Source organism: Streptopelia decaocto (genome assembly GCF_964273445.1).
Source record: "Streptopelia decaocto genome assembly, chromosome: 19".
In the NCBI taxonomy this organism is placed as follows: Eukaryota; Metazoa; Chordata; class Aves; order Columbiformes; family Columbidae; genus Streptopelia; species Streptopelia decaocto.
Genome location: NC_138674.1, coordinates 4,777,967 through 4,802,798, shown reverse-complemented (window position 1 = coordinate 4,802,798; position 24,832 = coordinate 4,777,967). Strand labels below are relative to the sequence as shown.

The 24,832-nt window shown below is 45.3% G+C and overlaps 1 protein-coding gene and 1 long non-coding RNA gene across 4 annotated transcripts in view; both read right to left on the bottom strand.

Moving 5' to 3' along the window:
• Positions 1-252: 252 nt before the first annotated feature.
• On the bottom strand, positions 253-5,571 carry LOC309448140. Its single transcript, XR_014185730.1, has 3 exons — positions 4,991-5,571; positions 4,697-4,850; positions 253-3,998 (listed from the first exon to the last, which is right to left on the bottom strand). It is a non-coding gene; the product is annotated as an uncharacterized lncRNA (long non-coding RNA).
• A 198-nt stretch (positions 5,572-5,769) lies between these two features.
• The window catches only part of CEPT1 (choline/ethanolamine phosphotransferase 1), a 31,969-nt gene continuing 12,906 nt past the window's right edge, over positions 5,770-24,832 (bottom strand). For 2 of the 3 annotated variants that reach the window (XM_082069404.1, XM_082069403.1), the window contains exons 5-9: positions 15,518-15,602; positions 9,486-9,617; positions 8,603-8,761; positions 7,450-7,575; positions 5,770-6,705 (exon numbers count right to left, since the gene is read on the bottom strand). In XM_082069404.1, coding sequence (XP_081925530.1) covers positions 6,586-6,705; positions 7,450-7,575; positions 8,603-8,761; positions 9,486-9,617; positions 15,518-15,602 — 622 coding nt within the window. In that variant the 3' untranslated portion in view covers positions 5,770-6,585. Of the gene's footprint in view, positions 6,706-7,449; positions 7,576-8,602; positions 8,762-9,485; positions 9,618-15,517; positions 15,603-22,452; positions 22,538-24,832 lie in introns of all 3 variants that reach the window. The other variant, XM_082069405.1, reaches the window with a different exon arrangement.

The following is a 24,832-nucleotide window of genomic DNA, read 5'->3' as shown; positions in this document are numbered from 1 at the left end:
TGTTGAACACTGAACTAAAGCCAGGTTCCAGTATAAGTTGGGGAATGACCTATTAGAGAGCAGCGTAGGGGAAAGGGACCTGGGGGCCCTCGGGACAGCAGGGTGACCATGAGCCAGCACTGGGCCCTTGTGGCCAGGAAGCCAATGGGACCTGGGGTGGGTTAGAAGGGGGTGGTCAGTAGGTCAGAGAGGTTCTCCTGCCCCTCTGCTCTGCCCTGGGGAGACCACACCTGGAATCTTGTGTCCAGTTGTGGCCCCTCAGTTCCAGCAGGACAGGGAACTGCTGGAGAGAGTCCAGCGCAGCCACCAAGATGCTGGAGGGAGTGGAGCATCTCCCGTGTGAGGAAAGGCTGAGGGAGCTGGGGCTCTGGAGCTGGACAAGAGGACACTGAGGGGGGACTCATTCATGGGGATCAATATGGAAAGGGGGAGTGTCAGGAGGATGGAGCCAGGCTCTTCTGGTGACAACCAGTGATAGGACAAGGGGCAATGGGTGCAAACTGGAACACAGGAGGTTCCACTTAAATTTGAGAAGAAACTTCTTCCTGGTGAGGGTGGCAGAGCCTGGCCCAGGCTGCCCAGGGGGGTTGTGGAGTCTCCTTCTGTGCAGACATTCCAACCCGCCTGGACACCTTCCTGTGTAACCTCATCTGGGTGTTCCTGCTCCATGGGGGGATTGCACTGGATGAGCTTTCCAGGTCCCTTCCAACCCCTGACATTCTGGGATTCTGTGATTCTGTGAAAGCAAGGCACATGGAAAGGTCATTTATTTTGGAAGGGACTATTTGTGTGGTCACGCACAGACCCGAGTGACAGAAACGCAGTTAGACAGAAGGTACGAACCAAACAGTCGTGAAACTCCGCAGCCCCGCTGAAAGAAAATGGTTTGGTCTGGTTTTGTTCAGCCCCTCTGTGTGTTCAGAGGGGGGTACAAGAATTATTTGTTAGTTAAAAAAGGGGATTGTTGGCACTGTGGGTATCCTCCCTGGCTTCACAACTTGCCCCTCACGGGTAGAGAGAACGTTACAGGTTAACTGCAGGAAAAGTGTCTGTGGTTGGTTTTCATTTTTAAAAGTTCACGTGTGTAAAATCAAGGGCGCCTACTGAGAATCGGCCCTTTTGAAAAGGCCGCTTCCCTCCCCCTTCTCCTCCTTTTTCGTTACCGTTTTGAGAAGGTGCCAACTGTTTTGGTTGTGAAGCCTTCAGACCGTCACACAGAGAAAAATGGGAAGCGGCCCTTGCTTTGGCAGTCGCTCTGTAGAAAAGGAGAATTAGAAGTCACATGAAGGATGGTGTTTTGTGGTTGCTTAATCCCCACCGGAGGAAAAGGTTATTCAGAGCTACACAAAACCTGATCTTTAAATAAAAAAGGTGTTCAAATGTAGCCAGTGCTACAGATGTCCATGGGTGAATTAGAAGGGTTGGTGCCACCTTTCTCAAGGCTGAACAAAGAATAGGTTGAGATACTATCTTAAGTTACTTAAAGCACTTTTCCTTTTAGTGTTGTTATGGGAAAAAGGGACCTAAATCCATTCCAGTGAAGGGCCCCAGCTTTGGGAAGCGCATCAGCTCTCGGTTCAGCTTTGAAAAAGGAACAGGTACAGAGGAACAGCAGCAACTGGGCACTTTTCTGGCACTGACATCTCTCCCCACCATCCAGCAGCAGCTTCAGAGCTTCTAGGTGGTGGGGAAGAAAGGAAGAAAGCTCTGTCCTTGTTTCCTAAATGTGTACGGCTGATGTCATTCCTGATTAGCAAGTTTTAAGGGTTCCTTGAGTCACATTGGCCTATTGAAAAGCAGCTCGATATTATCATGCTTGCTTACTCACCTGAGCAGTGCAACCTGGCAAGAGCTTTAATGCTCTCCCTTTAATGGCCAGAGGGTGGACAGGCTGCAGATTGCTCTGCAACTACCTGAAAGGAGGTTGGAGCACCAAGGTGTTGGTCTCTTCTCACAAGTAACAGGCATTAGGACAAGAAATGGCCTCAAGTTGCACCAGGGGAGGTTGAGGTTGGATCTGGGGAACCATTTCTTCCCCAAAGGGCTGTGGGGCATTGGAACAGGCTGCCCAGGGCAGTGCTGGAGTCACCATCCCTGGAGGGCTGGACAGACGGACATGAGGTTCTCAGGACATGGGGCAGTGCCAGGGGTGGGTTATGGTTGGACTCGATGATCTTGAGGGGCTTTTCCAACCAAAATGATTCCATGAGGTACACACACCCCTGTGATCATTGAGAATCGGTGAAGAAATAAGACACTGCGCTGAAGGGACAGATGCCGAATTAAATAACTTATTTCTTTGAGCTCATTCTGCTTCTCTTAAACCACCTGCGTGTAGGTGGGAGACACTGGGGTAAACTCAGCTGGTGTTTGCTGGGAGCGTGGACACATCCAGCCGGGCTCAGGTCACATTGCAGCGGATCAGCAAAACTTGCAGCATATTTTTAAATCCTCCTTCCTGCTCAAGATTTGCCTTAACACTTGACCTAAGACGACAACAGTAAATAAAACAGTGCCAAGAAATGTTTCCCTGAACTGGAAAGTGCTCATTTATTCTGCTGAATTGTTAACATAGTTCCCAGCATAGCATTAGCTAACTCACGCTCGTCCAAACAACTCCCAGGCGTGGTTTGGGAGTCAGCTCAGGATTCACTCCTGATTTGCGGTTCAATTCCTGCTCTGCAGCTGCCCTGCTTGGAAGATAAGCCTTGTGTAATGGCATGTGTCACCCTCTGCCAGCTGGCCGCGGTGCCAGCAAATAGTCCTGGGCATGTTTAACCGACAAGTCAGCGCAGTTGTTATCACTAATGCTTCCAGGTTGCTGTGCAGCGATAACAGACGTGGCTCCTACCTCCGATCAATTCCCACCTGGCTGTAACCTCTGAAAACAGCTGCAGTGTTCATCCGAAATGATCAAACTTCTCTGCAACTCCATGCCAAACTCAGAGATTGGGTGTAGCAGCGCTGGATGTACCTAGTGCACACAGGGCAGGAGGGAAAAAGCACAAAAATACTAGTGTGAAACAAAACTGACTCTCAGATGAAACAGGCCCTGAAGCACCTTGACCTTCTTCCTGCATTAAACTTGCCAAATCAAGAGAATTCCTTTACAACATCTTAGAGGAGGCAACACTCCAATGCCAAGTGGGAATTTCCAGCTTGCCTTTACGGTTATATGGGAAAACCTGAGCACAGAACAGGTTGTGTTCGTTTTGAAGGGAACATACTCAGCCCCAGGTGTTCCAGGAAGCTCAACAGGCTGCTGTTGCAAAACCTCTTCCTTCTGAGCGCCTCTTGAACGCAACAAAGTGAAAAAGCATGTGATGAGATCAGGCCGAGCCCACAAAAATTCTGTTTCCCTTCTTCGCTCCTCGAGCAGCCTCAGCTCTACCAACAAAACCATGATAACCTACGATCACAAGACAGTGCTGTAACGTGCAAGTGCCAGGGGTAAAGTTCATTTATTACTTGTATCTATAGCAACATTTTCTTTGGCTTGGACTAGCAGAAGTAACAATCCCCTGATAACAATGAGACTTGATCAAGATAGAAATGGGGATTTTTTTCCCTGGCTGGCTGAACACCATTAAAATTTCCAAGCAGTGAAAAGGTGCCTGATTGAATATCCTGAACAACAACAGGCTTCAGTTTATACACATTTTGTAAACAGAAGTTTGGTCCTCGACAACCCTTTAAAGACTTCGGTTCCTCACCAGTCTCAAGTATCAGTGACTAATTATTTGGAGCAACTTAGATCTTAAAGTCTTGAAGACTGAGAATGTGATTCTCCTTGTTTGTGTCTCTGGAAAAACACTTAAACTGCAGGGAGGGATTTTCCAAGCGAGTGAGTTTTCAACCCACTTCATGCTGATGAGAAGAAACGCAAGGTTTGTGCATGGGGAGACAGGACCTTGGTGCTTTCGAATCCTTCCAGACCTTGTCTTGGTCACCAGCTGAAGGGTGGCAGCCTGGACTGTCTAGATCCAACCTTCACCCAGCTAAATGAAATGAAAAGGTTAAATAAATGAGTTATCTAAAAGTGTGATACTGGACAGACAGCTGCTGCCCCTCACCCTGGAGATGCTCCCAGTATGAAGACACTGGGATGCAGTTTCCAGGCCACTGAAGAGCTGTGGCCCAGGTCCATGCTGAGGATGTAGGAACCAAACTATCCCTCAGGCTCAGCTTTGCAGGGACCCTTTGGGAACCCCTGAGGATGTAGGAACCAAACTCTCCCTTAGGCTCAGCTTTGCAGGGACCCTTTGGGAACCCCTGAGGATGTAGGAACCAAACTCTCCCTTAGGCTCAGCTTTGCAGGGACCCTTTGGGAACCCCTGAGGATGTAGGAACCAAACTCTCCCTTAGGCTCAGCTTTGCAGGGACCCTTTGGGAACCCCTGAGGATGTAGGAACCAAACTCTCCCTCAGGCTCAGCTTTGCAGGGACCCTTTGGGAACCCCTGAGGATGTAGGAACCAAACTCTCCCTCAGGCTCAGCTTTGCAGGGACCCTTTGGGAACCCCTGAGGATGTAGGAACCAAACTCTCCCTTAGGCTCAGCTTTGCAGGGACCCTTTGGGAACCCCTGAGGATGTAGGAACCAAACTCTCCCTTAGGCTCAGCTTTGCAGGGACCCTTTAGGAACCCCAATACAGACCCAAGGCCAGGACCCCCCAAAAGCCTTCAGCTGCGCTTTTACCTTATGCACCATATTCACTGGACTTCTCGCCAACCGACCAGCACTTCTTCAAGCATCTCGACAACTTTTTTGCAGGGAAAACGCTTCCACAAGCAGTAGGACGCAGAAAATACTTTCCAAGAGTTCGTCGAATCCTGAAGCACAGATTTTTATGCTACAGGAATAAAATGTATTTCTTGTTGGCAAAAACGCATTGATGTAATGGTTCCCATTTTGATTAATAAACATGTGTTTGAGCCTAGTTATAATGATTTAAAATTCACGGTCCAAAGCTGCAATTACTTTTGCACCAACCTAATAGCTGCTCCCAAGCAGACAAATGCCAGGCAGTTCAAGGACAACCAAACCACATCCACGCTCCTCCTGTGTTGTGTCTCTAGTCCAGTCCTGTGTCTCTGCGAGGACACAACTTTGGGAAACCAACCTCTCCATCCATGATACCCTGACATGGGGACCGGCACAGGGAGGGGGAAAAAGGAGTTTAAAAGCTCTCCAGTTACCCAAGGAAGTGAATTTTCTCTCCACTTCCTGAGCATGTTTTCTAATCGCTCTGGTATCACAGGAAATACATGTCACCACTTCCCTTGGCCAAGTGGGGGTTTGATTTATTGTCATCAGGGTTTATGTTTTTAAAGTCAGTTGCACTCAATTCCTTCCAAAAAGAGACATGTGCAGGTGTCTTCGGGTGCTGCTGTGGCTCTGGGTTCCCAGTTGACAGTTGCGTTTTCTGAGCATCTCAAGACGCTTCACGCTCAGAGGGCTGGAATTCCAGCCACGGGGTTCCGAGCGTTCCCCACCAACCGATTCCCAAGCAGTTCCCTGATATCCACGGCAGATCCTGCTCCGGAGACATCCGCATAGAATCAAACCTCAAACCCCAAACACGCACACAAGAAACCCCCTCCCCACACACACCACCCCAAACTTACTGCACTATGTAGCAGAGAAAGCTCTTGGAGATCCTGGAATGACAACAGCACACACATAAACACATTAGCAAACGGCTTTTTAAATAGCAGGCAGGTTGTACTTTGTAAGTCTAAGCAGGACAGAGCAACACACACAACCGTTGCTCTCAGAATTCTTATTTATTAAGAGCAGAAAGGAAATTTTGCTTAAGTTTTATACATAAAAAAGTAAACAGTAAAATTTTCTTTTTATAGTCTTTTCCACTGAAGAAAATTGAGAAATAAGTTGTCTTTTTAGATAATGTTTATTTAAAAAAATAAAATTAATTGTCAAAGATACCACACTATTTTGCATGCCGGCCATCCCTTCCGCTTGCAGGACCCTGTTCAACGCTTTATTCTGTAGCAAGAAACCGCTTTATCAGCAACGCATAAGCAAAAGAACCACATGAGTCTGGACGCAAACCTCGACAGCTGCTTCAACTACACAAGCTAGTGCGATATCTCCGTTTTTACCAGCTTAGGTCTTTAGTAAATAAATTTCAAGTGGACACTAAACAAGTATTTCACTAAGAGATGATGAAATATTAAAATTAAAAGCAAGTCGTATTGCAGCTGTAATTATACTACATTAGAAACTGGAGTTGTCGGGGATCCATTCACCATATATAGATTATTTCGTAATCAAGGTAATTACAGAGACGGAGCATTATTCCCTGCATGCTTTCCTGGGCTTTGAACCAACAGAGTTGACTACATGTAGAGTTGACTACGGTGGACTTGGAATTCACTCTCTCAGGCAGGAGACTAGTTAAGGAGTGTTACTGATAACGAAGAATAAAAGTTAGACAACATTGATTATTATAAATTACTGTGTTCTTATCTGCCTTTTCCTTAGTCTCCTACACGCCTTCGCATCCGTTCATGTAGAAAACCAACTCGTTCTTATTTCTCCTCGTGGGGACCTCCTTGCCCCGTTTACTAATGGTGGTTCGAATGCGCGGAGGACGACTTGATTCGGAACACGTGGATGTGCAGATGGGTGGCGATCTGATTGCACACGCTGACACAGTACCGGAGCAAATCAAAGAGCGAAAGGATCTGGCACAGAGAAAAATAAATACACACACTTAGATCTATGTTTTTATGAAGTATAAGACAAGATTATAACACCCCCTGTATTTCTTTCAGGATAAAAGCACTGGGGTCTTCTCTTCGAGAATTAAATCTCCAACTGTATAGGAAATAAAACCATCACTCAGGGAAGAAAAGCAGTTTCTAGATGTGCTGAACTTTCTTTCAGCTTTGTAAGAATACAGACTCTTAATTCTAGAATCAGAAAGGGGAAAATTAGTTTAGTAGCTATACAGATACTGTGAAGTGACCATTAACTCTGAATGGTGATAACCATACATAAAACACCAATTTTATTAAAAGGTTAACACTACATTGTGGTAGAGAACACTTGAGTACTCAATAACACATATGATGTTTTCCCCTAATGGGTGCTGTTAGTAATGACAGATGTACGTGACTCAAGAGCTTAAGGCACAGCCATAATTCGCTTGCACTGCCGATAATATATTTGCTTGCTAACAAGACGCTGACACAAATCTTCCAAACATTCAATTCTACGCTCTGGATTTTTGCTCTGTGGCTTTAAAACTGTTTCAACCATGCACCAAGCAAACCGTGTTCACCTCTGCTTGCGTGAACTCTATTTAAGACCTAGTTAAATATTTAAGTAGGTTCCCAGTCCCATCGAATCAAGGTGAGTCAGGGTTTGTGAAGGAGCACGCGAACCCTCGCAATAATTACTGACAGGCAAAGCCAGCCCGTACTTACCAGGGCAATCCAGAGTACAATATACTCATCAATAAAGCTGTTAAAATACTGGTCCAGAAACAACAGTGCTGGGCCTATGAACGCTGTGTCGTGCAGGTGCATCTCACTTTTGGTCATGTGTGCAACCTACATTAAAAACAGAAAAGGAAGTTTAAGAAATAAACTTATGCCAGCCAAGGTAGAGTGATTTCAGAATACACAGAGCCAAAAAAGTCCCAGTTCAAGCCACATTACTGTAAGATATATCGAGTACTTAAGTAGCAGCAGCAATGCTGGTTAAACCATGAAAATCTGCAGTTATATGCGATGCAAGGTTTGCAGAAAAATATCTTTTCTTAGAACGAAGAATGTGACTACAGGAATAAAACCTAATGCATTTTCCAGCTTATAAACTCTTCCTCCTGCCAGAAGCAAAACAGTAAAATGGAAGAAGGTTTAGTTGAGCCTGGAAACAAAACCTTACATCTGTGAGATCTTACACCACATCCTCACTTCTACCAGCACGACTGTTGGTGTCACCGTGTAATAAACTGGTTTAGAAATAACCTTTTCTTCCATGGTTATGTCCAACACGGATCCAGTTCATGTGGCAACGCGACATCAACCTGCAGAACTGTGACCGTGTGGGGCAGCGGGTGTTCAATCCCTAATTTGCGCTGTTCAGCTGGGGCTCCTCTCTCTCCTCTCCTGGTACAAAGCTGGTGATAATTTTAACCACTAGTTCTCTCTAATTGTTTAAGTTAAACCCTGAGCAACTGTTCCAAAGCTCAGCAGCTCTGTCACCTCCTCCCAAACTTTCCTCCCATCTGCACCCACATCTGAGGGGGGTTTCAGCCACCTCTGCTCCAGCCCAGCTCATCACACGTGCACAAATACACCGTCAAAATGTGAATAAACAGCTGGGTAATGGGGGGAAACAGAATTCGGGCAACTGAAAGCTGTGCTGGCACTGACTGGCATTAACTTAAGGTTTACACTTCCCTTTCAAACAGGAGAAAGGCTCCGCTGCACCTCCAAATTACCGAAAATTAGTACAAGTATCACTTCAGTGCACAAACAGAAGAAGTTAGTCAATGGAATAACCAGCCAACTATAAAATCTACAATGAGTTTTCCTGCAATAACAAGAAACTCAAAGGTTCTGGCGCACTTACCACTAGTTTATTTGTTATCTTAGCAGACACAAACCCAAAAGTAAGTATATATAGGCAGGGATGGCGTTCAAAGAGCTGCACAGCAGATTTCTTGTAGATCATTGCAGCCAATGCGATCACTGAGCCAATGTGAAGAAAAGGCGAAAGGACGCTTGTTCCCTACAGTGAGAATAAAGCGAAAGCTTTAGGTTAATACAATATACGTGTTGCAAAGAAACATCAATAAACCAAGCATGTGGCATTGCAATGGGTGGTTTCTAGTTCAAAATTGCGTTAAAACACGTCTTTCTGAACAAAGGAAACAAAGGAACAAAGTGTGAAACCTGAGTGAGCGTCAGCTGAGAATGTGGTTGAACTCTTCTGGTGCTGGGGGGGGAAAGAAGGTTTTAGGCAGCAAGAAGGGCACAGTTCTGATGCTTGTCACACACACAGGGGCTGACACCGCGAGCAAGGGACAGGAAATGATATTTCTACCGCTTTTTCTGTGCCAGCAAGGAAGCAACTAAACCAGCCTCCTAGGTAGCAAATAATTACTAGGACAGTATTAGAATTGCTTTTTGGAAAATTCCAAAAATCAATCATCTCTACTGAAACATGAATCATTGATAGAATCATTTTCATTGGGAAAGATCATCGAGATCAAGGTACTTGTGCAGATACTTCCACCGGTACTTTTTAACCGGTAATATGAGTGATACAGATCTTTTAGAAGGATCAGAACCATAACCAATCCTCTTGACAGATTTCCTTCTGCATGTGTTTTTGCACTGTATTTTTCTACGAATTTTTGGGGGTGTGGGTATTTGTATAACCCATTTCATATGATTAATACAAAATTAATCCAAAATTTGGACTAGATGATCTTTTGAGGTCCCTTACTTACTGCTATAGTGGATCCATTTTTGCCGACTCCACCTGTGAAGATCACACCAAAGTAGTTTGTACAGGAGAATATGGTTCCTGCGACAGTACAGAGAGCCGGGAATATTTTCACCTGAATATTCAGGATTGGAATCTTCATGGGAAAGAGACAAGAAGTTAAAATAAGCACAAACAAAAATTGGGTTTAACACTTCTGGTGCACTCAAACACTCCACTTTCCAACACCACATTTGTGTTTCTTTCTTTGTTATAAAGAGTTTTTAATTTCTACAAGGCATGGAGAAATATGTATTTTTCCAATAGTCCTTCCATCAAGCTTTCCATACAGCTGGACCTGTCTCCAGTTAATTGAAAAGAGCCATCAGAAGCAGGCAAGTGGACAGAAACCTGGAACTTGCTGGCTACATCACCCAGTTATGACATGGAAGAGAAATGCACTGGTCACCTTTTCTGAAGATGGTTGTAAACCTCACAGCTGCCCCAAATCATAGAATCACATTGGTTGGAAGAGACTCTCAAGATCATTGAGTCCACCCGTTCCCTCACCCCTGGCACTGCCCCATGTCCTGAGAACCTCATGTCCGTCTGTCCAACCCTCCAGGGATGGTGACTCCAGCACTGCCCTGGGCAGCCTGTTCCAATGCCCCACAGCCCTTTGGGGAAGAAATGGTTCCCCAGATCCAACCTCAACCTCCCCTGGCGCAACTTGAGGCCGTTTCCTCTGCTCCTGGCGCTTGTTCCTGGGGAGCAGAGCCCGACCCCCCTGGCTCCAAGCTCCTTTCAGGCAGTTCAGAGATCAGAAGGTCTCCCCTCAGCTCCTGTTCTCCAGCTGAACCCCCAGGTCCCTCAGCCGCTCCCATCACACTTGTGCTCCAGATGTAGAACTTTTAGTTATGTTTTATCTATACAACTACAAAAAAAACACCTCACAGTGTCCTAATTGAGGATCTGCAGCCGTACACTCAGTTGCACAAAGACACTTGGCTCCCCAACAGCAAGGGGTCCAGTTACACGCTGAAGCCCAAATGAGATCAAGTTGTTTCTATTTTTCTTCAATTACACTCTTCGTGCAGCTTGATCATTAGCTTCCTATCACATTCAATAACGTTTCTCCATCTTTTCAGGGCACAATTAAGAGGGAAAAGCAGCTTTAACTCATCAGGCCCCATAGGCAGGTGAGCACCCTGACCACCTCTACAAATTGTGGTTTCTGGCCACCTGGCAGCATTTCATGACACTCAAACCTATTTCTCCCTTGCTCATGCTGCACTGTTAAGTCAAAAACCATTTTCTGAAAGACAGTAAAGGAAGAATAAGAAGTAAACAAAAAGCATATATCGCCACAGACTGGAGTTAACTGTAATAATTCATTAATGTTATGAGCCACAGGCCTTCTAAGTCTCACAAAGGAAGGTCCCTTTGCTGCCCTCTGCTTCACTAATGATACTTTGATATTTACAGAATGGGGTGAAATTTGCTCTTCTACAAGAAGAAGAAAACAATGGCAAGCTTCATACAGGAGTCCCATGATGCTGAGCTTGACATTTCCCAAGGAGAAAGGGATTTTGCTGGGAAAAACACCCTATGAACTCCAAACCGCTACTAAAGCATCTGAGAATGATGCTCAGGAAAGGCAGAAGGCTGAGACCATGCTGCTATAACATCCAGTTTGGCCAGTTTTGCTTTATTAACACTTTGCTTTTTGCTTCCACTGCTAGCTGCAGCAGTGACTGCACTTATCTGGTAGAAATAATGGGAAACAAAGCTCCATGTGGAAATTTGGCAGAGGAAGGTCTAAGGAGAGATATAAAAAAGCAGCATCTGCTAAATTGCTCTGCATACAAAATGGAAGCAGCGAGGCCAAAAGCTGGAAGCACCAAAGGCAAAAGGCATGGAGGAAAAAGGACCAAAAATATCTGAGGAGGAGGAATTATACTCCAAAATCTTCCTACAAAATGGCTTTTTAAATAAGAGGACACTACCAGGCAAGTACCTTGTCTGGTATTACATGTATCGCTACAGTCCAGACACTTATTCTGACCTTGCTGTGGGGGTTTCACCCGAAGTCAGATGTGTGCAGAACTTTGCAAGGCTGCATTAGCAGTTAGGCAATCTGGACATCCATAAATCCATGGGTCCGGATGGGATGCACCTGCAGGTGCTGAGGGAGCTGGCTGAGGTTATTGCTGGACCGCTCTCCATCATCTTTGCCAAGTCTTGGCAAACGGGAGAGGTGCCTGAGGACTGGAGGAAAGCAAATGTCACTCCAGTCCTTCAAAACGGGCAAGAAGGAGGAGCCGGGGAACTCTAGACTGGTCAGCCTCACCTCCATCCCTGGGAAACTGATGGAACGACTTCTCCTTGGTGCCATCTCAAGGCATATCAGGGATAAGAGGGTCATTAGGGGCAGTCAACATGGCTTCACCAAGGGGAAGTTGTGCTTGACCAACCTCATTGACTTTTATGAGGACATAACAAGATGGATGGATGATGGCAGAGCGGTGGACGTGGTCTACTTTGACTTGAGTAAGGCATTGACAGAGTCTCCCACAACATCTTCACAGCTGAACTGACATTATTAATGTTTACAGATATATAAAGGGGGAGTGTCAGGAGGATGGAGCCAGGCTCTTCTCGGTGACAACCAGTGACAGGACAAGGGGTAATGGGTGCAAACTGGAACACAGAAGGTTCCACTTAAATGTGAGAAGAAACTTCTTCATGGTGAGGGTGGCAGAGCCTGGCCCAGGCTGCCCAGGGGGGTTGTGGAGTCTCCTTCTCTGCAGACATTCCAACCCGCCTGGACACCTTCCTGTGTAACCTCATCTGGGTGTTCCTGCTCCATGGGGGGATTGCACTGGATGAGCTTTCCAGGTCCCTTCCAACCCCTGACACTCTGGGATTCTGTGATCAATAATGCAGAGTATCACAAGACCAATGTTTTGCAGGTAAATTAAGATGAAGGTTACACTGCACAGAAAGTTGCTGAATACAGATACACCCTCAGAAAGGGAGCATTCCAAATTTTGCCTGGGTAAAAAACCCCACATGTTAATAAAAACAAGAGCGGACTAACAAGTGTTTGCTAGAGCCTGGGTAAAGCAAGTCCAGAAGAATTTGATAGAAAATTAATGGCACGCATCCAAACTAAACGCCATGAAGAGTTTTGTGCAGCATGAATTGGGATTAAAATATATATATGTAATTAGGAAAAAGAGCACAGCAAAGGGCTCAGGGAAGCAGCAGTGAAGCGTGTAAGAGCCTACGTATCCATGAGAGAACAGCGAGGACACAAACTCTTCTTGGCTGCTCCTATTCCCAACTCCCACAGCCAGCTGGGCAACTTGTAGTATCCTGGTTGTACTTCTCACCCGGCTGGATCCAGCTGTACGGATCTACGCCTCAGTCACATCTGCAAGGGAAATAACAAACCCAGAGCGAGCCAAAAGCAAGCTCGCTTCATATTCATCAAGTGTTTGTGCTTTTAAAGGTTACGTCGCGGAACAAGACTCCAACGATTGCAGCAATTCTCGCACTTCCAACTGAAAAAACCCTCTAGATAATCAGTGTGTTTTCCAACCGAGGGTCACAGCTGCGGTCGTACTCACCATCCACATGAATGACCGAGCTGCAGGGGCCTCGCAAATGGCATTTTAATGCATTTTAAAGAGAATCAACACTGACAGAGAGAAGGGAGCCAGCACAGGTACACGGCGTTTCATGGGAAAAAAGAAAGCAACAATTGCCAAAATACACAATTCTGCATTTCGACTATTCAGATAGTTTTGCTTTTCACATGGTAGCATAAGAAAGTGGAATGTTTGAGTACACAACTGCATTTTATCCCATTATTCCCGCCCCCCCCACCTCCTTCCCAAGACTGAAACAAATCACAAATAGCAAACCACCAATTTTGCTGTCACAATGTTGTAACATTATAGGATTGGGAAAGGCAAGGAGGAGTTGTAGGATATATTTTGTGATCCATTTTGTGCTCTATTTTGCTCTGCAAGCAGTAAATAACATTTCTCTCTAAACAAAATCTCCCAAGTTGAAGGAAAAAGGAAAATTCCCCATTGCCAACGTTTTTTCCTCCTTTTTTCAAAACCCAACAGGGAAACCAAGAACGTGAGTTGTGAAATCCCTATTTATAATGTAGGATAATTACCATGCGGGGACGTCAGCCACATCAACCTCTCTGGAAAAGTTTGGCACCAATAAACTGGCTTATCTCATCTTTATTTTATTTTTAGGATTAGTTCTATCCACACTCATTCTCTCCAGATGGTATTTACTTTGCAGTTGATACAATTAATTGGGAAGTTGGGGTTTTTAAGCCTGAAAGCACACGTAGCAACACTGAGGTAGCCAAAGTTAGCTCCTTTTTCTAGGCATTCTCTTTAATGTTAGAGCTCATTTCTCTAGTTATATGAAGCAGATTAGAATTTCGTCAATTTGGGGTAGCACATTCCAGGAATTTTTGACCATCTCTTGGTTTTAATGCAAATCAAGGTTCCTTTACCCGCCTTCAGAATTGCATTTAGCAAGTAAACACACACATACAAAACCTTCAGGAAGAAAAAATTTCCAGGAAATCAACGCTTTAGAGATGATGTCCAGAAACCTATTCTATTGATGGATGCACATATGTTTTTCTCTGAGCAATGCAATTTCAACAGCTCAATGTGGCTTCGGTAACAAAAACATAAAATCAATTTAATGACAGTCCATAAACTGCCAGCTGACACCGCCTGGCAAGCCTATTTTATTAGTATTATTATTATTTTATATATGTATATCAGGATATGCAGCCAGCCCACGACAGCTTTCTCAATTAGGATGCTTACTGCTTAAAACGGGGGAAAAAAAACCCCACACAATAATTTTTTTCCCTATACAGATAATAGTTTTCAGCCCTATTAAGGCCAATTACAACCCCAGGTTCCAATGTAAGTTGGGGAATGACCTATTAGAGAGCAGCGTAGGGGAAAGGGAGCTGGGGGTCCTGGGGACAGCAGGGTGACCATGAGCCAGCACTGGGCCCTTGTGGCCAGGAAGCCAATGGGACCTGGGGGGGGTTAGAAGGGGGTGGTCAGTAGGTCAGAGAGGTTCTCCTGCCCCTCTGCTCTGCCCTGGGGAGACCACACCTGGAATCTTGTGTCCAGCTGTGGCCCCTCAGTTCCAGCAGGACAGGGAACTGCTGGAGAGAGTCCAGCGCAGCCACCAAGATGCTGAAGGGAGTGGAGCATCTCCCGTGTGAGGAAAGGCTGAGGGAGCTGGGGCCCTGGAGCTGGACAAGAGGAGACTGAGGGGGGACTCATTCATGGGGATCAAGATGGAAAGGGGGAGTGTCAGGAGGATGGAGCCAGGCTCTTCTGGGTGACAACCAGTGATAGGACAAGGGGTAATGGGTGCAAACTGGAACACAGGAGGTTCCACTTAAATATGAGAAGAAGCTTGTTCCTGGTGAGGGTGGCAGAGCCTGGCCCAGGCTGCCCAGGGGGTTGTGGAGTCTCCTTCTCTGCAGACATTCCAACCCGCCTGGACACCTTCCTGTGTAACCTCATCTGGGTGTTCCTGCTCCATGGGGGGATTGCACTGGATGAGCTTTCCAGGGCCCTTCCAACCCCTGACATTCTGGGATTCTGTGAACCCCTCTCCAAAAATTTCCCCTGTCCTCTCAATCCAATTTAATCCTCTCATGTTGCTGATCCAGCTTGTTAAATGGAACTCACTCCAGTTTTGCCCATCTCTCAAAAAAAGTCAGTGCCAATTTAAGTTTGTTCAAAATTCGGGAGCTTTCTACCCACAAACATAAGATACAAAATAAAAACCTCGTTTTAATAACTCTGGTAAAACCAGAATGTGCAGTTGTTGCCACGCAACCTATACTTGAGAATATATATTTCCATTGATGAGGAAAAGCGAGACCATCTCTTCACAAATTAAACTGTGCTGCTATATGCAGGTGGTTCTTCTAGGTGTCTAAGAGATGATTAAAAAGGATTAAAATAAGAACATGAATAAAATTACCAGAGATTGCCAAAAAGGTGGTCCTCCAATCACTGCCAGTAAGTGCATGATTATTATGAAGATTTGTACTTCAGTCACATCAATTCTGATTAGGTACAAAAAGCCAAGAAAAGCAAAATTATTCAAAGCAATTTCGAGGCAGTTATTTGCAAGCTCAGCAGCTCTATCATGCACACTACTGCAACTCCATAATACGGAGGAAAACAAGGGTGTCAACATTGAGAGAGAATTTAAAAAGCAAAAATATATTTGAGTTTAATAAAATGAAGGGCCGTGGTGTGCGATGCTTTCTGTTTTATTTCACAGTGCAATAAAAACCCATTTTGTTGGAACTCTTAATGAATATTCAGTTTTAACCTTGCTCACCAAAAAAAAGAATCGATTTCAGATGAGAAAATTCAGGAGAGATCTTTTTAATCCCCACCCTATTTTTTTAACAGGAATAATCTGTCTGAAGAGCAAATTTTAATGAATCCCTGAAGAGTTTATGCAAATACAAACGGCAGAGTCGGCTGCACTGCTAAAATTACCCAATTCTGGCTCTACATGCAGTAAAATAGAAACCACGCCTGGTTCTAGCGCAGCCAGGATGTTTTATAGAAGCACCAGAAGGAAAGGCTTAGCGATAAGACTGAGTTTAAGACTGTGTTTTAAAGAGCACGCAAAAGTCTCGGAGCGAGCAAGAGGGAGAAACAGCGAAACGAATCAATTCCAGAAATAAAAGGAAAGGAAAATGCAAGTGAAATATCAAAAGGAGGGACTTGCAGGTGTCTAAGATGAAGCTGTAGAATATTATCTCATACTGGGGTACAGGAGCAAAAAGAGTCCTTTGAGACAGTTCAAAATAGTTAGGGCATATTCCTTATCTCTAGTAATACAGTTTTACCTAAAGACTCGAAACCTCCTCTTGCTTTGCTGTTACAGAAATGCTGTTGATATTATTGACTGGGTCGGTATCAGAGAATAACGGTTCGGGGTTTATTTTTGCCTGGTTGTGGTGGGGATTTGAACTTCCCTGATGTTTGTTGGAAGGACGACTCGGCCGGCAGCCACAGTCCAGGAGGTTCCTCCAGTGCCTTGATGAGAACTTTGTGATGCAAAGGGTGGAGGAGCCGACTAGGAGAGGTGCACTGCTGGACCTCATCCTCACTGACAAGGAGGGGCTGGTTGAAGCGGTAAAGGTTGAGGGCTGCCTTGGTTGCAGCGACCATGAGATGGTGGAGTTCAGGATCTCCTGTGGCAGGAGCAGGACAGCAAGCAGAATTGCACCCCTGGATTTCAGCAGGGCAAACTTTGGCCTTTTCAGGCAGTTGCTGGGGGAAATCCCATGGACACGGCTGCTTGAAGGTAAAGGGGCCCAAGAGAGTTGGTCAGTGTTCAGGGACTGTTTCTGCCCAGGGGGGTTGTGGAGTCTCCTTCTGTGCAGACATTCCAACCCGCCTGGACACCTTCCTGTGTAACCTCATCTGGGTGTTCCTGCTCCATGGAGGGATTGCACTGGATGAGCTTTCCAGGTCCCTTCCAACCCCTGACATTCTGGGATTCTGTGATTTGTTCAATAACAATCCTCTACGGCAATGAAAACTGGCTTGGAAAAAAAAAAGGTAATTTCCACAAAGAAGAAATAATATCCTAAAAAAACAGATTTTCAGTCCTTGTACAAATAAATGGAGCCAATGAACCACCTTGCAAGAAGAAGGAAAAATGCTCAGCCATGCAAGAAAAGAGACAGAGAAACCATCTGATTTTTAATGCAAATTGCGTCCTCCTCGCTTTCGGAGTCAGCATAGAAATGTGTTTTCGGCGTGAGCAGCTGAGGAAGGGCTGAAGCGGCTCTGGGAACCCACACAGGTTCAAGAGGAATGTGTTTCAGCCTATTTTACCACTTCTATCAGTGATCTAAAAGAATATAAAGCAACTGGGAAAGCTCACAGAAACTGTGACTAAGAACCAGCGGAGGTAACTCAAGTTTATGGTTTTCCTTGGACAGTAAACCAGGTTTCTTTTGGCAGCAGTGATCTTAATGCAAAACAAAGTAAGGTCCTATAATTAAAAAACTAAATCAGACTGTAAAAAGATGCGGTATTCTGAAAGACAAACTCTTACACAAAACTAAGAGCCAAATCAAACCCATGGAAGCAGCACCTGGATCATCTTATTTACACAGCCACAGTCCAACCTCTGCTCCATTGCCTGTGGTTCTGCCCTCCCCAACTCCAATGAAAATGGCATCAGGCAGCTGGAAAAGGTTCAGTAATGACCTGCAAGTATATTTGGTTAGAAACTCCTCCCTGATTTATTATAAGAATCTCCTATTGCAGAACAAATAGGAGCTTTAACTTCAGTTCTACATAAAGAGAAGTTTTATAACACTACAGGGCTTGTTAACACAGAAGGTAAAGACGTCAGACCAACTCAGAAACTAAACACCTGAACTATCACCTAAAGTAAAGAGTCAGTTCTTAATACCAAGGATGAAAAAGAACTGGGAACACATTGTAATACCTACAGGGGATCCTCTTGCCACCTGCACTCATTAAATCACTGTTGGATGATGCTTAAAAAGACATGCTCCATAACTGTGAAGTTATGCCTGATGCTGGAATTATCCAGTGATTTTTGTTTGTTTTCAGAATGTCAAATGGCCACTACTTCGAAATCTAAGAATACAGGAATGCAGCTCCTCAAAGCTCAACACAAAGGGACAGCACCGGGAAGAGAAGCTGGGTGAAAGGGAAAAGAGCCACACTGGTCATTTACTTTGAACTGAAAATGACTGTGCAACTACAGCATTGACATGGACTAAATCCACACCGCTGCTAAAAGGAGCAGTCATCCCGCTCTCTCTAAACACCAACCACTCTTCCCCCGGCTGAAAAACAACTTCTCAGTCCCACTGTCTCCCTTGTGCCAGCTCTACGGTCTCATGCCGTCAACTGCATTGCGAAATTGCCTTGGCTAAAATGACCTAAATAAAAAAAGGAGAAGAAAAGCGAGGCTCCTGTCCCAATTTCTAGCATATCAGCTTTCTTTATCCTTTCTGTGTGGCCTCTGGACTGCTGTAAGCACAAGGAGAGGGCGGCGAAGGGCTGAGCTGCCTCTTCTGGCAGCTGAACGAGACTCTGCTGAGTCAAAGTGACTCTGCAGCTCCAGACTTACAAGGGAGGGAAGGGAGGAAAATGCCGGGTGTTAAGGCTTCCAAATGCAGCACAAGTGGACTGCGACCAGCGTTCATCGAAGTCCCGAACAGCCCTTAAAATCTAACATAGTAAAAGTGAAAGAACGCAGTTAGGAAACAAAGAATCGATGGTTTTGTCATGAAAGACACTGAGCAAAGGCGCTACCTGGAAAGTGTTAACAGGTCGGGTGATCTAGAGGACGTTCATTCCCCTGCTTTAATGATTAACTTGTATTTATGAATAGTTTCAAGATAAAACACGCTGGTAATAAAAAGATCCATAAATTGCCTCAGTTCCCCTATTGTTTTAAACTCTGGTAGAACTGGGAAGGTACTGAATAAGGTGACAAGACAGAACCACGACTGCAGGAAAAGCCGCTCGCTCGGTTTGGATGGAGATCCACTAAAAGGCCTTTCTGTGCTACCCACACTGGCCTTTTGAGGAAAAATATATATATAGCTAGGGAAATTATTTGCAAAGCAGGGTGAAAACATTCCTGCTTAAATGCTACAGAAATAGTACGCTATTTTTTTCATTGCACATTGGAGCGTCTCTCCCTGTGAGAATTACTGTAGCAAACACAAACTGCAGTAGCGGATCATTGATCGACTAATAGTAGAAAAGGATTTTTAGCTTCAGTGCAAAAAAATAGGTACCACAAGGAAAAAACACCCACAACATTGGGAAATCAAAAGTGGGTGCTGCAAGTCCCCCATTTAATTAGTGCACAGAACGAGCCACCTGGTACTATAAGCAGACATTTAGGAAAAGCAAAAATATTTCAAAGCAAGAACAGAACCAGCCAGTTGAAAGTCTGATTCTATTTTCTCCTTTTGTTTGTATTTATTTACTCATGTAAATGCTACAAAAAGCCCAAATGGCAATAACCAGCCGCGCGAATTCTGCAGTTCAAGGGGGTTCGTCAAAGCCTCTTAAGTGGGATATTTTCAGCAATCTCTCCAGCCACACTTCCCCTAACCTGACTTTTTTTTGCCCGATGTTTCCTGACAAATTGAGCCACGTCAGCATTGCCCAAACAGTTTATGTTGCTAGGATGATGTAGAGACACAGCGCACAATATGCGGCGGATCCCTAATTCCTATGGAATGAAGAAAACGAAAGAACCCGTTTCCCCCAAGACCTGCCCGCGCTACAGTAGAGGGATGGAAAGTTATTGTAGCAGTTCCTCAGACACAAAGCAGAGTTCCAAAGATTACTTCTTCAAATAAACCAGGGGCTTTTTCATCTTCTAGAAAACAAACAGAAGACCCATATTGAGTTGAAGATCAGCAGGAGCATCCAGGCAGAGAGCAAGGAACAAGAGCAGACAAAGCAACAAAGAGCGTAGACTCAATAGTTGAACAAGCTAAAAATGCCAAGACAGAACATCGAATCGCAAGGCTGGGAAAAACACCCAAAATGACCCTGAAAATAATGATTCCGCAGCAAACTGATGTTAGGAAAGAATAACAGAACTGAAGGCAGCAAACAGGGACTAAGTCAAACAACAACACCGCCCCAGCTCCCTTGAGAACTAAAGGCTGCAAACAAGAATATTTAAGTGTTTTAATTCAGATAAAGTTGTGAGGTTTGCAATGCACGTTTTGCCCCTCACTCCCTGTCTGCCCAAACCCACAAGCCAGCAGAGCTGCAAGTAGCATTTTCTTGTATTTTTGCAGTGAGACTGCAATGGATCGTACTGCACCCATTTCAAAACGCTTTAATCTATTATGACCTGGTGGCAATTCCAGAGACATGGTGGGACAGCACACATGGCTGGAATGTGGTCATGGATGGCTGTGTCCTTGTCAGGAAAGACAGGCCAGCCAGGCGTGGTGGTGGAGTTGCTCTTTATGTGAGAGAGCAACTACAATGTACTGAGTATTGTCCAGGCACGGATGAGGAGCGAGTTGAGACTCTATGGGTGAAAGTTAAGGGGCAAGTTCACAAGGGTCATACTATTGTGGGCGTCTATTCTAGGCCACCAGATGAGGGTGAGGAAGTTGATGAGGCCTCTACAGACAGCTGAGAGCAGCCTCACAGTCACAGGCCCTGGTTGTGGTGGGGATTTGAACTTCCCTGATGTTTGCTGGAAGGACGACTCGGCCGGCAGCCACAGTCCAGGAGGTTCCTCCAGTGCCTTGATGAGAACTTTGTGATGCAAAGGGTGGAGGAGCCGACTAGGAGAAGTGCACTGCTGGACCTCATCCTCACTGACAAGGAGGGGCTGGTTGAAGCGGTAAAGGTTGAGGGCTGCCTTGGTTGCAGCGACCACGAGATGGTGGAGTTCAGGATCTCCTGTGGCAGGAGCAGGACAGCAAGCAGAATTGCACCCCTGGATTTCAGCAGGGCAAACTTTGGCCTTTTCAGGCAGTTGCTGGGGGAAATCCCACGGGCAAGGCTGCTTGAAGGTAAAGGGGCCCAAGAGAGTTGGTTAGTGTTCAGGGACTGTTTGTACCAGGTGCAGGATCAGAGCATCCCTTGGGGGGCGGAGCTGAAGCCCCGGGGGGGCGGAGTCGTGCCCCCGGGGCGCGGAGCCGAAACCTCGGGGGCGGAGTCTTTGCCCCGGGGGGCGGAGTCTTTGCCCCGGGGGGCGGAGTCTTTGCCCCGGGGGGCGGAGTCTTTGCCCCGGGGGGCGGAGTCTTTGCCCCGGGGGGCGGAGTCTTTGCCCCGGGGGGCGGAGCCGAAACCCCGGGGGGCGGAGCCGAAACCCCGGGGGGCGGTGGGATGGCGGGAGCCGGCTGCACCGGCTGCCCCGCGTCCCCCTGACCTCTGACCCCCCCGGTGCTCCCGCTCCCCCCGCCATGGCCGTCCCCACCAAAGCGCCCCCTGCCGGGGTCGTGCGGCTGCTCCAGATATCCCCACATATCAATGCAAGTTTGACAAGAGCTATGTGAACAACAAAAATAAGTCAGTTTTATGTAAAATCTGATACAGTTTTCAGGAGGCAATCAAAAAGCTGTCCTTATATCCTCAAATATGTCAAGGGAAACCCCTGGTTAATAATCCAGCAACTATAAGAAATATCAAGGAACCCAACTTACTTTTAATGATACTGATTTATGGAGGGGGGGAAAAAACCCCACCTGTAGACACTCTATTAAAAGAGCTGACATAAGGAAGAGAAAGTCCTTTCTAAAGAAATATAAAGCAGAACAAAGATGGATATATTTAGCACAGACAGAAGGAAAAGCATTTTGAAAATAAAGACAACCAGGAAATGAAGTTACTTAAAGATGAAGAAACAAGCAGAGTTCAGCGACGAGACTACACAGATGAAACTCAAACCAGGCATTTTTACCCCATAACCGGTGACTTAAAGCTATTGCACTGTGTCCAGTTCCCTGAACTAGCCAAGCAATTCTTTTTTCTGGGGGAAAGATAATGAAACAGCACCAAAGATTTCTACAACTTGCCAAAGCAGTTCCAACAAAATCATTCTCCAGCTGCACTTCCAGAGCTGCTTCCACAGCCCCGCTTGGCTTTTAGGTGAAGCCAAAACTACGACAAAATAAAAAGAAGTGTTTATAAGCATTTTTTTTTTCCCTCTGTTTAATGGGCAGGTTTTTGCTTTCAAGTAAAATATGGTATTAATACTTTTCAATACTTATTTCCAGTTAGATCAGATTTTGTATTAAAGCACTTGTGAAATATTATTCGGAATATGTTTGTCATATATGGAGTATTATGTGCATGACAAAGGTGCTGTCTCTGCTCAGCCCGTGCCATCGACAGCAGCGTTAACGTTGGTTTTACCGTGTAGTTCCAGAACCAGGGCCCCAGAGTTCCCGTGAGGAGCTGCATCGCTACCGTACAGAGCACAGACTCCGTAACATCAAATCTACGCGCGAGGGAGAGAAACAGTTCAAAACATTTTCCTGGGCACTTCGGTGGAACCATTGAAATGGATCTTCAGTGGCAGTGTAAACAACAAAATCCAGACAACTAATGCGTGGTACTGAGGTAATTTAAAGGGGTAGCTCAGAGGAAGGGGATTAATGAGAGTATTAATGAATTAACAAAAATATTGTAACCCACATAGTATTTTACGCATTCAAAAATCCATTCAGAGCTTCTACAGTTTACAGGATCACTTCAAAACAAAACCTATGGGGAGAGGCTGAGGGAGCTGGGCTTGTTTAGTCTGGAGAAGAGGAGGCTTAGAGGTGAGCTCAGCACTCTCTAGAACTACCTGAAGGGCAGTTCTAGCCAGGTGGGGATTGGTCTCTTCTCCCAGGCATCAGCAATAGGACAAGGGGCCATGGGCTTCAGCTCTGCCAGGGGAAATTGAGGCTGGAGATTAGAAAGCAATTCTGTGCAGAGAGAGTGGTCAGGATTGGAATGGCTGCCCAGGGAGGTGCTGGACTCACCGGCCATGGAGGTTTTTAAACTGAGATTGGCCATGGCACTTAGTGCCATGATCTAGTAAACAGACTGGAGTTGGACCAAAGGTTGGACTTGATGATCTCTGAGGTCTTTTCCAACCCAGTCCATTCTGTGATTCTGTATGGGTGTGTGCACGAGGAAACAAAATCAAGTTCTTTGCTCCGAGTCACAGCAAATAAAATTCACGAAATCACAATCCAACCCAACCCAGAACCTCTCATCTCCCTACTCCTATCTCCGAATGACACTGAATATGTGAGTTCTTTGTATTTTTTGTAGAGCAAAAGCTCAGACTGCATCTTCAGTTTGCCACCTCCTAGGGGAAGCTGTGAGTTTCACCTCCTGTTCACACAGCTCCTTGGCAAATAATGCTGAAATAATCCAAGTGAGCTCTGGACCCCCATTCAGTGGCAACCGAGCTCTGCTCTGTTATTTGTTTCTCATTCCTGACAGGGATGAAAAAAATATGCTGTGGCCAGAGCCACAACTACCACACACACTTCTGATGGCAAAATGTAGCTTTACAGCTAACTAAAATATTTTAAAATGTGATAAAAACTAAAATTACATCAAACCATCTAGTTAAAAAGAAAAAAAATATATATATATTTCAGCAATAACAGATTCAGCCATAACAGAGACCCTGTTTATTGCAGTGCTTATCAAACATGCCTGGAACAGAAGCCTGCAGGCTGCCGGCCAGTAACGTGCCAATTGATTAAAAAGGTACATCAGAAACCCAAAGCTCATGGTGGTGGCACTGATAGAAATACAGTATCGCTGCGCAGTCCCACGCCTGGTGAGAGGGCACAGTGAATCTCAGTCTAATCAACAGTCTCAGTTTAATTATCACAGCGCATCACACGGTAAGTAATTAGAAAAGGTGACATTTGCTATTTTAGGCAGTACAGGAAGAGAAAGTCCCGTGTGCTAACGGGTACTTTTGGACAGCTGCAGTTTCTTTTCCTTTTCTTGCTTTTTATTTTGCCGATGTTATTTTAAGTGATATTTGTAACTCAGACATGGATTTGTTTTTTTAAGCATTAACCACGAAAGCTTAAAAAGGTCCTTCAACCTTGGCACGTGCTTCACTCTGCTCGGCTCTTGGGGGTGATATGTCTTACTCTGTATTCTGCCTGCTCTGCTGGGCTCTCCTTGTCAAGCTGGGAAGAGTCTTCAACCAATTAACACAAATTGATTAGTCATGCATCCAGAATATACTCTTGTCAGTGCTAATTTATTGAGCATATTCCATCAGCAATACTTGAAAGGTTGTGTTTGATTAAACAAGCTGTTAGACTTTAAAAGGAATCGAGTCTCAGAGTTCAGAGACGGCTGCAGTCGGTTCTTTCCTGGTCCAGATTGGTGAACTAGAAGGATTGAATTCAAAGTGAAAAAGAAAAAAACAACAAGAACAGGAAACAGATATTTATACCGGAGACTGCTCTGAAATCAAGTCAATCGCTATCGATACAGCTGATCTAATGCAGCTTTTGAATATTGTGTGAAAATACTGGGGGTGTTTATGTACCATCCTCCTCCTCCCCACCACACAGAATTCCTTCCAACAGCCCAATGCAGCAAAACACAGACAAGGAAAACGCTCCTGCCTCATCAACAAACAGAAGTGATGATGCTGAGAAACTCAAGGGGATACGTCTACTATTGAACATCCCACACAGCAGCGCTCTGCTCTGAGAAATGATGGTTCTTCCATCTGGTTAATCTGTATCTACCGAGCATGCAAGCA